At 34.3% G+C, this 14,324-nt stretch overlaps 1 protein-coding gene across 1 annotated transcript; it reads right to left on the bottom strand.

The window, feature by feature from the left end:
* Positions 1 to 418: 418 nt before the first annotated feature.
* On the bottom strand, positions 419 to 13,942 carry LOC137388343 (ras-related protein Rab-35-like). The gene is made up of 6 exons (XM_068074832.1): positions 13,876 to 13,942; positions 10,748 to 10,798; positions 5,042 to 5,165; positions 2,600 to 2,724; positions 1,237 to 1,361; positions 419 to 592 (listed from the first exon to the last, which is right to left on the bottom strand). The coding sequence occupies exons 1-6, from the start codon at positions 13,940 to 13,942 to the stop codon at positions 419 to 421; spliced, it is 666 nt and encodes a 221-aa protein (XP_067930933.1).
* Between the last annotated feature and the right edge of the window lie 382 nt (positions 13,943 to 14,324).

Here is a 14,324-nt window from a genome sequence, read left to right on the forward strand (position 1 = left end):
TGAGAACAAGTATAAGCCCATGAACCTACTAGTTTTGCAGCCTTTTAAGCATCTAGTTAACACTTTGAAATAAGGAACACTCATGTGTTGCAACATATTATAAAATATAATTTTGATAAGTTTTATAGCTTCTTAGTAATGATGTTAACAAATTTTAAAGGATCACAAAAAGATTTGTGTAAGCATCACAAGTTAGCCAACCTAAAGTTAAGCATAACATTCACTGCTGGGTCATAAGGAGTCTGTCATATGAACATGATGTTAGTATATACTAAAACTCTAACTAAGAACATATTATTAGCTCTCTCTAACATCAACTCTATTGAATCTATAGAAAGACTGTTCAAACAAGTTTCAGTAAATGCTGTTCAAACCTAAACTTTCTATGTAGTCTCACTTGAAGCTCTGTTGTTGTTCACTAGCAGCATTTCTTCCTATCGTTTTTAATTTTTGTTGTTCCTTGCTCAGCATTGCTTCGAATCACACCAGAAGCCTGCTCATTCAGCGTAATCACATCTGGAGGCATCTCTTGTGGTTTGAGAAGCATTTCCATGCTATGCTTTATTGCTAATCGAGTTATTTCTTCGAACGCCTGGAATACAAAAAGTATTTCATAGATCAAGGGTCTTATTAAGATGCTACAAAAATTGTAGAAAACAAACAAGGATTGTTATTATTATTATCTGGAAGCGCGCATTAAAATTGAAGCTCCCTTATCTCCGATTTTCCTTCTCTCCCTCTCTCCCTTCTCTCAATCTCCCAAGGGAGAGAAGGAGAGAAGAAGGAAGACCGGGGAGAAGGGAGAAAAAGGAAGGAAAGAAGGGAGACCGAGAGAAAGAAAAGAGGGAGAAAAAAAGTGATGAAAGGAAGGAGGGAATTAAGGAAAGAGAGGAGCGAGATAGAGAGAGAAAGCAAGCAGAGGCAAAAAAAGATATAGAAAAGAAAGTGTGATCAAAAGTTGAAAAAGTGATAGATGATTTAATAAGACGCATGTTGTGTTTGTGAAAATTCATCATTATGAATTTTTAAGAGAGAGTTATAAGTTGATTAAAAAAACTATAAAACCTTTTCAATATGTTTTATTGCTATTACAGGACCTATCGGGATGCAAAATCTACACTAAATATTCTATTGTAGTACTTTTGATGCCTTATTCTAGTTTTGTTGCAAATTGTCTTTGCAGTGAATCTATCCATTGCTCATAAGTTTAGTTGTTAACTATTATCTTTTTATTACCTGTTCAACGTTTGTATTCTCCTTGGCACTGGTTTCAAATAAGGGAATACCCTGTTGTTTAGAAAACCTGCGAGCATTGCGAGTCGAAACCACTTTTGTCTTTGAGTTATCATTTTTGTTTCCCACTAAAATGGGAAAGGAAGAGTTAAGAGTAGCACATCATTATACCGTGCTATAAACCATTTGGATATATTAGAAGAGACAGTAGCATAGTCCACTTCATTGGAATAATCTGAACTATAACAAAAGCCACAGCTGGAAATTGAGAAAAAGATGACATACAGAATTTGAGTTCATGATTTCTTGCATGATCGACGCTCTAATAACTGCGTCAATATGCCATTTTTAGACATGTAGGAATAATTGTGGAAATACAGTCAAACATGGATAACTCACCCACGGATAGCTCGAACACATGGTCAACTTGAACGGTTTCTTTGGTCCGTTCCCACATAATGATAAATTGCTTTAGATAACTCGACCTCAACTTGGTTAACTCAAACAGTTTTTTGCCCAACGGCTACCGAGACGGTTGTTATCGCTTTAGAAAATCACTTTATTCCAAGTCATAGAGGTAAACCTCAACTTTTCGTAAATCATAGGCGTCGTTATTACCACCATCGGCAAAATATTTTTGTCAACGACTTTTCTAAAGGTTTGGTGAATTTTGATTTTTACCAAACATCCGCTTAGCGATCGCCTTTCGAAAGCATGGAAAAATGAGGTGACCTTCATATAAACTTCAAGAAAAATTGGCAAAATTGATCTCGGTTAAAACGCTCAAAGAAAAAGATGTCTTTTCTTCTGAGCATTTCAACAACGATCAAGTTTTGCCAATTTTAATCTAAAAAACGTCCTGGCAATAACATCACCTCAAACAACAAAACAATCTCAAGTGATAGAAAAATCTCCTATACTTTTTGATAAAAAAGTTTTAAACTTTACATTAAAAGCATTTTATTTGAAACAAGCCATTTATGCTTTTGATTTCTATTATAGTTTGTATATGTGCATGTATCTACTAATAAATAAATAAATACATGGACTTGTGACAGTGCTCTGATAACTTGAACGCTCTGATAACTCGAACACTTTTGCTCGGTCCCGTGAAGTTCGAGTTATCCATGTTTGACTGTACTTATTCTCTGTGCTCTGTTTAATCTCAAATTCCTAAAACATCTTGCTTCTAACTGAATAAGACCATAACCAGAAATCTGTTTCATATTATGTAGGAATCGATGGCGATTCATGTGCAATTATACTAATCTGATAAGACTATGATTTCAGCTTTATAATGTATCATGCAGAATATCACTATTGTGCAACCAATCTCCATATTTATCAATATAGCAAGTTTACTAACCCAATATTTTTGGAACATCATCACGATGCTTAGCTATTTCCTGTAACCAGTTGGGGATGTTTTGGAAACTACTGATATCCTGTGTGTCATATACTACAATCACTCCGTGTGTTCCCCGATAAAGCCTGCAAGTACAAAATCGGTCATGAACTTATAAAGAGAATCAACTCTTGATTTATTCTGACACAATTATTTTGACCTACAGCCTTCTTTATTACTATTTCTTTACTAAAATATCTTGTGATTTTGATAGACATAGCGTAGACACACTGTCGTTATCATCTAAAGGTTAAAGGTTGACTTGCAACAAAGTTCACATTACAGTTATTTGGTATCAAAATATTCGCCATGTCAAACTCTGTTGGGTTGTAGGTGCAAAATATGTGGAAATGTGATTACAAACTCTTAAAAGCTCAAAAATGAACAGTTAATTGCAGCCATCAGAAAAACGCTGTATGTACGTTGGAATCCCTCACCAAAACGGCTCAAATGGGACGTAGTTGAACACAATAGCTTTCATTTTCACTTTCATGCAAGCTCATTCGTCAAAATATTTTCACAAATATATTTCACGCATTCAATAAAACCATGTCTATTGTGCTTACGCTTCTATTTCATCATCATTGTAATGCTGTCACTTTGAGCACTGGTATCTCAAAACCTACCATAAATATTCGTTTAATTTTTTTATCTTAGCTCGAAGGAGTGCATATCACCCTTTAATAAACATGACGAGTTTGTCGATCACCTTTGTGGTCGAAAAATGCTGTAGTAATTGTTTGTGCTATATGGGAGAAAATATGGATCACATGATCAGATTACGACTAGACGATTAGACCGAGCTGAAACGAAACTGTAAAGTAGCGAGCATCTACATATATTTGATAAGGGCTTTTGGTAGAACCCAAAGTGTTTGTCATAAACTAGTGCTACAAGACGTTTTATGTTGAGCCTTTTATTGGCCTTTCAATTCACATGATAACATAACGTGTCAAAACAATAATCACAATGGTAGAGTACGTCATCAAAATAAAGAGATTCCAACCTAAGGCGTTTTCGTGATGGCTACGATTACCTGTTCATTTTTTAGTTTTTGAGAGCTTTTAATCACATTTCCACATATTTTGCACCTACAACACAGCAGAGTAAGAAATGGTGAACCTTTTGATACCAAATAACTGTAATGTGAATTTTGTTGCAAGTCAATCTTTAACTTTTAATAGTTTACAATACGCCCATTTCTCTGAAATTTCCATAATCTAGGCTGCTAGATTCATGCACTTACAGGTGATCCAAGAATGTTTTTTTTTCATGGGCTCACTATGAGCCTTTTTGAAAGAATCAATACTTTCTCTCAGAAGCTGTTTTACTATACAAACATTTTCTGAGGAAAAACTGTATCCACCAAACTTGGCTATCAAAAACACCAAATGCATATAAAAGTACAACAACCAAATCGATCATATTATTCAATACAACAATCAAATGAATAAATGTTCTACAATGAAAGGATAAAAGGATCAAAGGATCAACGTTCTCTGATGAAGGATGTAAATACATAACCATTATCAAGTGAAGAAATGAAATATATCAAAATTCTTAAATCAAGAGATTTAACACATCAGTATTCTTTCATGAAGAAATTCAATAAACAGATGAATAAATCCTGTGATGAATAAAGTAAATAATATAAATATCCTCAAATGAGGATATCGAAGAAACCGGCTTCCGAGGATGGGAGAATGAGATGCAAACATATTCATTAAAGAAAATTAAATGTTTGCAATAATTTACAAGGAGATTAAATATACTTAATATATTGCTGTACCTTCGCTATGTAACTGTTTGTTTCAGAATTATCATCTCTGTATTACCCATAGGTCAACCGTAATCACTAATCCACCAAAAAGAAAAGACATTGTGTCTCTGTGTCTGCCTAAATTCTAACACATGACCTTTAACTTTTAACATGAGCATTAACTTAGCATTCTTTATTCTTAAATACTATAATACAAATGTTTATAGAAATAAACAAGACAATACTAAAAGAATAACATTTTGTTAAGAGTAGCGTAGAAGCTTCAGCAAGAGAAAACAATATTAAATAAGATATTAAAAAGTGAATACAGTAGACGCTCCTGTAACATATGTTATAAAAGCATTAAATAAAATGCTAAATTAAAATTAAATTAATTTTTTGTCTAAAAACTTATTACTCGAGCAATGTCGGGCATTCCTGTAGTCTATATATATACTTTACAAATATATATATATATACCAGCTTTTTCTTAGCAATATTTTCACTAAGTTCTCTTTTTCAAGATTGCTTAATTTCAGTAATTATGTTTATTTTATACTATCCTGTTGAAACAGGAGTATGTGACATAACACTGCATGCAATAAATAATATATATTAATAATGCATAACTCATAAATACGTACGTAGACGTGATTGCTCTGAATTGCTCTTGACCAGCTGTATCCCAAATTAATAGCTTGCACTTTTTTCCATCCACATCTATTATTCTTTTTTTAAAGTCGATACCAATTGTGTGGACATGCGATTCTGTAATATTGCATATGGATAAGAATTTGCTTTTTCACTCTACTGTTACCATAGCTACACAACACATCTCGCAAGCAGATAATCACGGTAATAATACAAATCCCATTTCAGACTATATATAGAAAAATATTATGAAGGCACACAGACACAAGACATTTTAAGGGTTAACTGACAGCACAACAATGGTAACATGGTAACGATACAGGATCCTGCATTGTGTGTGAGTGCGTATGTGAGTGCGTATGTGAGTGCGTGTGTGCGCATTTGTATGACAGAGCATGCATTAATAGTTTTTGAACACATGACTTCCAAGAATAGCCTATTTTTATGCTATTATTTTGTTTGCATGAGGGAAGAAATTCTTGGTAATGCACTCTACAAGATCTATCCACAAGCGCATTGATGTAATTTTATAACAATTTCTCAGAATTTAATGCGGGACGTATAAAAACAGTACATACATTTTCATTATGTGTGGAATTTGCTTCAGCCTTGTAGCATAGGGCCTTAAAGCATTAGCATAGTGACTAAACATGGAAAACGTATTAAAATGGCGCCTAACATAAACGCTCATCTTGCATTCACGCATTGGTTAGTATGTCATAAATGTCATATTGCAAAGGAAACTGCCGTGTGCCCTTTACCACTCCACAAGAATCAAAGCCCCTGAATGCATGTCAATAAGAGATATGTATTTCACCATATATATGAGAACACAAGCAATTCAAAGTGTGCATGTACGATGAACAGCACGCAAGCGAATGCCAGGGATCACGGCTTTCTTTAGCCCATCCGGTCTTTACATATGTTGTAAGCTCTGCCTTCTCCAAGTTCGCCTTGTCTTGTGTTCGTGACTCGGCTTCAGTATATAGGCCTAAGTTATAATGTTTTTGGCTTTAGCCGAGTGAAGCACAGCCTTGATAGTCGAGCTGACTAAGCACTTACCAGCCAAGACGGTCTCAGCCAGCTGGCAATTTTCTGATCTCTCGACTGATAGTGCATGCAACTAATTGTTGACCTCGCAGCCAGAACACTCGATGTTGGGGCCGGCTGGCTTCCACCACAATATATCACACAATTATGTCTTGTAAAAAAAGGCTTTCTTATGTCCCAGCTTGGAGCCTGCCTTGCATGTGTTTTTATTCCTAACGCTAATTTTTTGTTCATGCGTTATATACTGTAAGGCCTCTAATTGAATGCCACTTTAGTTTCAACGCCACCTCTTTTTGACCGCCGCTATAGGAGAAACGGTTTAAAAAATAAAGCGCCACCCTTTCATTGAACACCACTTCTACTTAAACGCTATTTATATTTGATTACGACTATTCGACTTTCTTCATCTTTACCCATAAGAGCAAGTGACCATTAAAAAAGTGTCCACAAAACTGAACTAATAATGATTCGATTACATCAATAGCAATTAATTCGTTTAATCTTTCTGTTCATATCGCATTTCGCTTCCACTAAACTGTCACAAGTCTTTACGGTTTTGTTCGTTAAATTTTTAAATGCAACATAAAAATAATTAAAAACTGTATCAGACTAATAATTGCTTTTTATTTAACGTGGGTCTTGATACTTTGACGTACGTGAAAAATGGTTTTAACTTACAATGGTATATGAATGACTAGTTTTAGGCTAGCAGTTGTGCTTAGCTCGCATGCGGCTAAAGGTTTATTATTATTTATGCGATGCGTAAAAGTTTTGCTTTGCTAAAAAAATTGTTTGAACGCTATTATCGACTAGTTCAGCGGTGCAGAAGAAAAGATGAGGTCAAAAAAACATTATAGAAGGTATTAATAGCCAGAAGATGTTTACTCCATCAAACGCAACAAACAGAACGGCAGAGCAAACGATGCAAATATATTTTTAAATGTTAATTTTTGTTTCTACATGTATTATAAGTGTGGTTCATTTATGTCACTTGTTCTTGAATATATATTTGTATCATTTAATAGATTATTGTTATATAACTTATAAATTAGCAGATTTATAGCATATTATTTGATAGCATTCTTACAGCTATTTTAATTTGGCTTACAATGGATCGATGCTCATAACCCCTCTTCTATTGCACATAAAAAGCCAGTTTTAATTGCAAAATGTAATAAACATATCAATGAGTGCAATAAGCTTTTATGCAACATTGTTATATATACAACATTACTAAGCATAGTTACAAAATAAAAAATATGCCTTCAATTTTATAATGAAAATAATAATAAATCGAAAGCTCCAGCAACTTTCGAAGCAGGGCACAGGCTGTAATATCATCACAGGTTAATTGCAAGCAATAGATATCAACTGGTTGAGATATTTCTTGGCATCCAATGCATATACAAGTTAGAGGTAAATTAGCATATTTATAGCATCCAAAAAGATTAATGTCGCTGCACCTGAAGGAGAGAGCAAAATATAAGCAACATGTGCTTCAAAATGTAAAGGGGTTAAATTTATCTTAACAAAATTCTGACGAGCTATTTGAAAAATACACTGCCAGCCTCTATTGGAAATCTATCTCTATTTGACCACCACTCTAGAGGACAGGTTGACAAATGGAGCACGATGGCATTCAAATAAAGGTTTTATGGTATCTAACATATTGACTTGCGAAATGGTCAGTGATCTATGTTCATGTATGTCATTTAGCATTGTTTAGCTTTCATTTGATACTGACTAATGACCATGTAGTAGGTTGAAACCTGCTACTTGTGTTTTAATAAAGCTTTTGTTCCTTTAATTCTTTCTAGAAAGTCACACTGAGAGTTATTGAGAATGTGTAGACTTCTATCTATTTATAAATATATATTGAATCTATATATATATTGAATCTATTTATATTGTATCTATAAATCTATTATATATTATATCTATATATATAAATATATATATATATCTATCTGTGTGTATGCAGTTCAGTTTGTTCAACTATAGCTATTAAATAATTGGAATGAATAATCCATATCACAGAAGATTTGACGTCGGAACCTCATGTTTGTCAGGCAAATGCCTGACCAGTTTATAAGAAACATAGAAGCATTGGGCGATATACATGTATGTTGCTATGTGGGTGAAAATACAATACAATAAAATACAACGCTCTCCGCGACGGCACAATGTAATTTTATGCATGCTTTTCCGTGAGAGCAAGTAGTTAGCTATTATTAGTAAGCTTACTCGAATTAGCCATTGGCAATGTGCCAGACTAAAGGCAAGTGGCAGACAACTACATTACCTCCCATTGTTTATAAGCTGATTTTAATACCCATGCAATGCCCGCCATTCCGCTAGTATTTATATTTATATATACTAGATATACATATAGTCATATACTATACATATACTAGATATATGCATATATATATATAGGTATATATATATATACATATATATATATATATATTTATATATATATATATACATATATATTAGCTATATGTATATATAGCTAATATATATATTAGCTATATGTATATATAGCTAATATGTATATTAGCTATATATATATATATATATATATATATATATATATATATATATATATATATATATATATATATATATATATATATATATATATATATATTGGTTGGCAATCTTCACCAAACATATATGTGGCTGAACAAAGGAAACCTAACGGCCAATACAGAGTCGCTAATCATGGCAGCCCAGGAGCAAGTGCTCCCAACAAGGCAACTCCAAACGAAAATCTATCACACTAGAGACAATCCTAGATGCAGACTGTGCAAAGATGCACCTGGACCATCCAACACATCATCAGTGGATGCAAGCAGCTAGCAGGAAACGCATACACTGGCGGCATAATCATGTCGCAGGTTTTGTGTATAGAAGTCTATGTGATGAGTATGGCCTTAATAAACCACAACACTGGTGGGAAGCTCCTTGTAAGGTCAATGAAAATGACCACGCTAAGATCCTCTGAGACTTCTACATCCGAACTGACAAGCATGTCCTAGCAAACCAACCAGATATAGTGGTGGTAGACAAGGAGAACAAGAGGGCTACTATAATAGATATAGCAGTACCCAATGACTACAATATAGCCAGCAAAGAAAAAGAAAAGGTAGAGAAATATCTCCCTCTTGGGGAAGAGATTGAAAAATGCTGGAATGTAAGAACAACTGTAATCCCAGTAGTCATTGGGGCACTGGGCGCAATAACACCGGCTCATAAAATGTGGCTTACCCAAATACCAACAACAATCAACTCAGGTGAGTTGCAGAAAAGTGCGCTATTGGGAACAGCTAAGATCTTGAGGCGAGTGCTCAAACTCCCAGGTCTCTGGTAGGAGACCCGAGTTAGAGCAGAATTTACCACCCATACGGGGTATCCGGGGTGAGGAAACAATTTATATATATATATATATACTCTACGAGAGTATATATAATACTCTCTACTTCAAACGATACCTCATTTTTACATTTGTGCCAGTATCAAGATGTACCAGTAAAATCGTATTCAAGTTTTGATGGATAGCTTCTGCTGAAACAGTATCCTTTTTATACACACACTTCTATGCACAAATTGTTATTATTAATTCAACATATTCAAGATTTTTATTTTGTTTTCTCAGTTCTTATTAATTATATCATTATCAAATCATATTTTATTATAATCGCAGCAAAACAGACTTAACTTAGCTATTACCTGCTAATTACTTCAGATTTACATTTAAAAACTTTTATAGTTGTTTTATTATGTGTCATAATTTATTTGACTTGCACAAAACATTTTCTGCATGATATTAAGTTTGAAAGTTACAGTTATTTGACAAAGTCTGAACACCTTCACAGTTGTTTTATTTTCTCTTAATTTGTTTGAACTGCACAAAACACTTTTCTCACGATGTGAAGTTTGAAAGTTAGAAAGGTAACCGTTGTTATATGTTAAACAAAAATAAATTTTTTATGCAAAGACTTTTATTATCCGGGCAATGCCAAGCATTCAGCTAAGTATGAGTACATTAGCAGGGAATATCTGAGGAGCTGGCTGATCCTCGTGCCATTCTTTCTCTTATCATGTTAGGCTAGTTGTACAGTAACGCCCAAACAGCTTAATGGATTTTTTTATCTACATGCTTGCTCAGCCCACACGGTAAAAAATAGATTTCACTCTGCCACTAGTTGTCAAGGACTTGCTGTAGACACTTTTGTCACAGATTCTGTAACAGCGAGTTTTTTATACATTTCCTTTTTTCTCTTTGTTTATTTCGAGAGAACACAAGTTTTTTTGCTAATTTAGTTCATATTGCGGTACAATAAAGTAAACTGACATCAAAAACAACATCGAAGACCAAAAGGTGTAAAACAACTTGAAATAATTAAAAAAGATTTTAAGTATGTTATAGGTGATAAAAAGTAAAACACTTACAATAACCATTTTCAATCAGTTTCAATGCAGGTAAGTAGATGATTAAAGGATAAGATAACACTTACCACTGAATGTATGTTCTGTATATTGGTAAGTAGATGATTAAGGGATAAGACAACACTTACCACTGAATGTATGATCTGTATATTGGTAAGTACATGTAGATGATTAAGGGATAAGTTAACACTTACCACTGAATGTATGTTCTGTATATTGATAGACTAAACTTGTCTTCCCAACTGCTACAAAATCAAAGGATTTTGGTAAACACCTTATTTTATAATAAACCGGTAAGTTTGGCAGTCTCTGTGTCCCCTGAACTGTGGGAGATCGTGATGAGTAATCAGTATATGCATAATTAATTTGTGACATGGCAAGTCATCTGACTGGGGTGGTGGCTAAAGTGCTTGACCATAAATTGGAGTGCTCGAGTTCAGGAAAGCACAAATAGATAGAGCTTTTTTTACTGTAAAGATTGGTGTTGCCTCTAATCCCAGCCAGTCTGAGGCATAGTTATAAGAAGTTGAGTTAATAGACCGGAAAACAAATGCTTAGATTGTGGCAGTAATCGAAGTCAGCTCAGTATAAATGTGTTTGGTTTACACATGGTTGATGAGAAAAATTTTCCAAAAGTTCTTCAGAAAATATACACAAAGACAATTTTTAAAAGTGATTTCTTTAACCAATTACATTTTATTTATCCATTTTGTAGGCAGAGTGATTGAATTTTTTAAGTTAGTAGCAACCGAATGTGAAATCTGAGCGTACGGTTGTAGAAATTATATTTACTACCTGGATCATTGTGAGTTCCATTAACTTAAACAGTGCAAAATATAGTGCATTAGGTGAGTTTTAGGATGTTGTGAGCTCCTCTCGTACTCTTTTACAATTACATTCTGGCTGAAGTAATTTACATTAACCGGAGTTGCCACAACTTCAACAAAAATAACTTAAAGGTTGACTTGCAACAAAATTCATATTACAGTTATTCTTTATCAAAAGATTCACCATGTTTTACTCTGCTGTGTTGTAGGTGCAAAATATGTGGAAACGTGATTACAAGCTCTTGAAAGCTCAAAAACGAATAGTTAATCGCAGCCATCATAAAAATGCTGTAGTTTGAAACCCCTTTGATTCGATGACGTACTCAACTCGATGTGGTTATTGTTTTGACACGTGATGTTATCATGTGAAATGAAAGGACAATTAAAGGCTCAATATAAAATGTTTATAACAAACACTTCAGGATTTCCCGAAAAGCCTTTATCAAATGTAGATGCTCGCTACTTTACAGTTTTGCTTCAGTTTGGTCTAATCATCTAGTCGTAATCTGATCATGTGGTTCATACTCACTGCCAAATAGCGTGAACAATTTTTGCAGCATTTTTCAACTATCACAGGTGACCAACAGGCTTATCATGTTCATTAGAGGTTGATATGCACTCCTCCGAGCTAAGGTTAAAAAACGAATTTTTACAGTAGTTTTTGAGATATCAGTGCTCAAAGTGACAGCATTGCAATGATGATCAAATAAACGCCTAGGACGATAGACATGGTTTTATTGAATGCCTGAAGTATATTTGTGAAAATATTTCGACAAATGAGGTTGCATGAAAGTGTAAACAGAAGCCATCGTGTTCAATTACATCCCATTTCAGCCGTTTTGGAGAGGTATTTCAATTTATGCCATTTTCGTGATGGCTGCCATTAACTGTTTGTTTTTGAGCTTTTATGAGCTTGTAACCACATTTCTACACATTTTGCACCTACATCACAGTAGAGTAAGACATGGTGAATCTTTTGATACCAAATAACTGTAATGTGAATTTTGTTGCAAGTCAACCTTTAAACAAACCTCAAAAGATAACCACAGAGTAGCTGTGAGAGGCATCTGCTAGAGTTGCTCAAGGTTTATATTAGTTTACATACTATTTGATTGGCTGGTACAGACACTATTACAAGCAGGCAGTTCAGAAACAATAATAATTCCTGTCCATAAGCAGCAGGCTAGTCCAAGCAATGGATAATAAATAACAGCTAGTAGTTTTAGTAGACAATAATTTTAATGGATAACAAAGAGTTGTCCCATTTTGAATGTAATAATTGTAAGAAGCTGCTCATTCAAGTGACAGAAAGCTCAACACAAGAAATGTCTGCTTGAATACCGTAGCAAGAGTATGACAGACACAACAGAGTTTTAGCTTTTTCTTTAGTTAGGTATTGTCTAATTTATAATGCGTTTTATAGGGGAAACACTCAGTTCATGAGTTTTTCCACCAATCAACCAAAGCATCCAACCAATGTTACTTTCTCAGCAATCTGAGAGCATTAGCTACTTCCAAAAATTGTCTTTATTTCCATCATGAGTCTGGATGTTCAACATCATGTGAGAACTGGTGAGTGCTATCTGGTTATGTTTAGAATTTAAAGAGTGTTTGCTGCAAATACAAAATAAAAAAGTAGTGTTCTAAAATACAGAATTCAAATAGTGTTTGACCAGCTGTATGTACTCTTGCTATATCGGTATAAACTTGTAGTTGTAATTGAGAAAGATATCATTTTAGTGTCAGATATATGTAGCTACCAAACTCTGCTCCCTTTTTAGAGCTGTGCGAGCTCTAATACTTGTTTTTGCGGCAAAGTTATGAAGGTTTTTGTGGTTTCCTAGTTTTTATAAACTAGCTTTCAGCACTACCACTGGCCACCTTGATTGTTGTCATCATAGTTTGGGAAGTTGTCAGCCAACCTGTATAAGTACAGGCAATCTAAGCCACCTGGTTAAGCATACCCTCTCAGGCATTCATTGTTGGAGCAAGAAAGAGAACGTGTAATGTCTAGTAATACTATATGCAGTCTTCACTGTTTTGCCATTTGCTGATATTACAAAAAGCAAACAGCAAAACTGGTCTAAGCTCCTTTCCACCATAAGAATTTCAGTTTAAATGAAGTGCGGTATCGATCAGTCAAACTCACCTAGTGACTATATCAAAAGCTTACATCTCTACTGCCTGATATAAGCTTTGGAAGCTTCCAATGATGAAAAACTTTGAAATCAATAGAGATACATATTTTTGCTATTTTATTGGTGTCTGCTGCAATGTGCTGAATATTATCTTGCCTCTAATATTCTCAAAATTTGATTGAGCCCAAAAAAACTTGCAAATTTCAAGCTTTCAAATGCAAGGGAGTCAAGAATAGCAAACTTGCAGATTTGAGTTAAATTAGAAAGAATGTGGGAAACTGTACACTTATATATACCAGCATAAAACGTCATATCGATATAATGTATGTAAATATAGGAGATAACTAGCGTACTAACCACTATCTCCAAGAACCACCAGCTTTAAGATATAATCACATTTTTCGGCATCCTTCCTAGCCGCCATTGCTTCCTTCAGCTCTACAAAGGTTTCTACTAGCAGCCTACTGTGCAATACAGAGATGACAACGTCAGCAAAGAATTCATGGAACAATCAGCATTATGAAGTCTTTGAACGAGAATGAATAAAGTATGCTTTCATAAACTGAATGAATCTACCTAAGTGTAAACTATATGAAGGTGGACATTAGGGAATGTCAAAGGAACTGCTGTTTGATTCTGTAGTGATTAGACAAATGTAATGATCATGCATTAAGTTTAGAAAGTTTTTCCTGATGAAGAGTTCACAACCTAAATATAAACAGCTGATTGCCGATGCCTACCTGTCATGTCACTGAGTACAGTGCTTTCCCAAACCATTATATCCATAAATAGACACATTTCAATTT

The sequence above is a fragment of the Watersipora subatra genome, chromosome 1 (genome assembly GCF_963576615.1).
Source record: "Watersipora subatra chromosome 1, tzWatSuba1.1, whole genome shotgun sequence".
Lineage (NCBI taxonomy): Eukaryota > Metazoa > Bryozoa > Gymnolaemata > Cheilostomatida > Watersiporidae > Watersipora > Watersipora subatra.

Bases quoted from the DNA above. Each gene is read 5' to 3' on its own strand.
- LOC137388343 (XM_068074832.1), bottom strand. From the start codon at position 13,942: ATGGCGGCTAGGAAGGATGCCGAAAAATGTGATTATATCTTAAAGCTG. The intron at 5,166-10,747 runs GTAAGTGTTAAC...GCAATATTACAG, and splicing joins TACAGAACATACATTCAGTG to AATCGCATGTCCACACAATT. The intron at 593-1,236 runs GTAATAAAAAGA...TTTGTATTCCAG, and splicing joins AGAATACAAACGTTGAACAG to GCGTTCGAAGAAATAACTCG.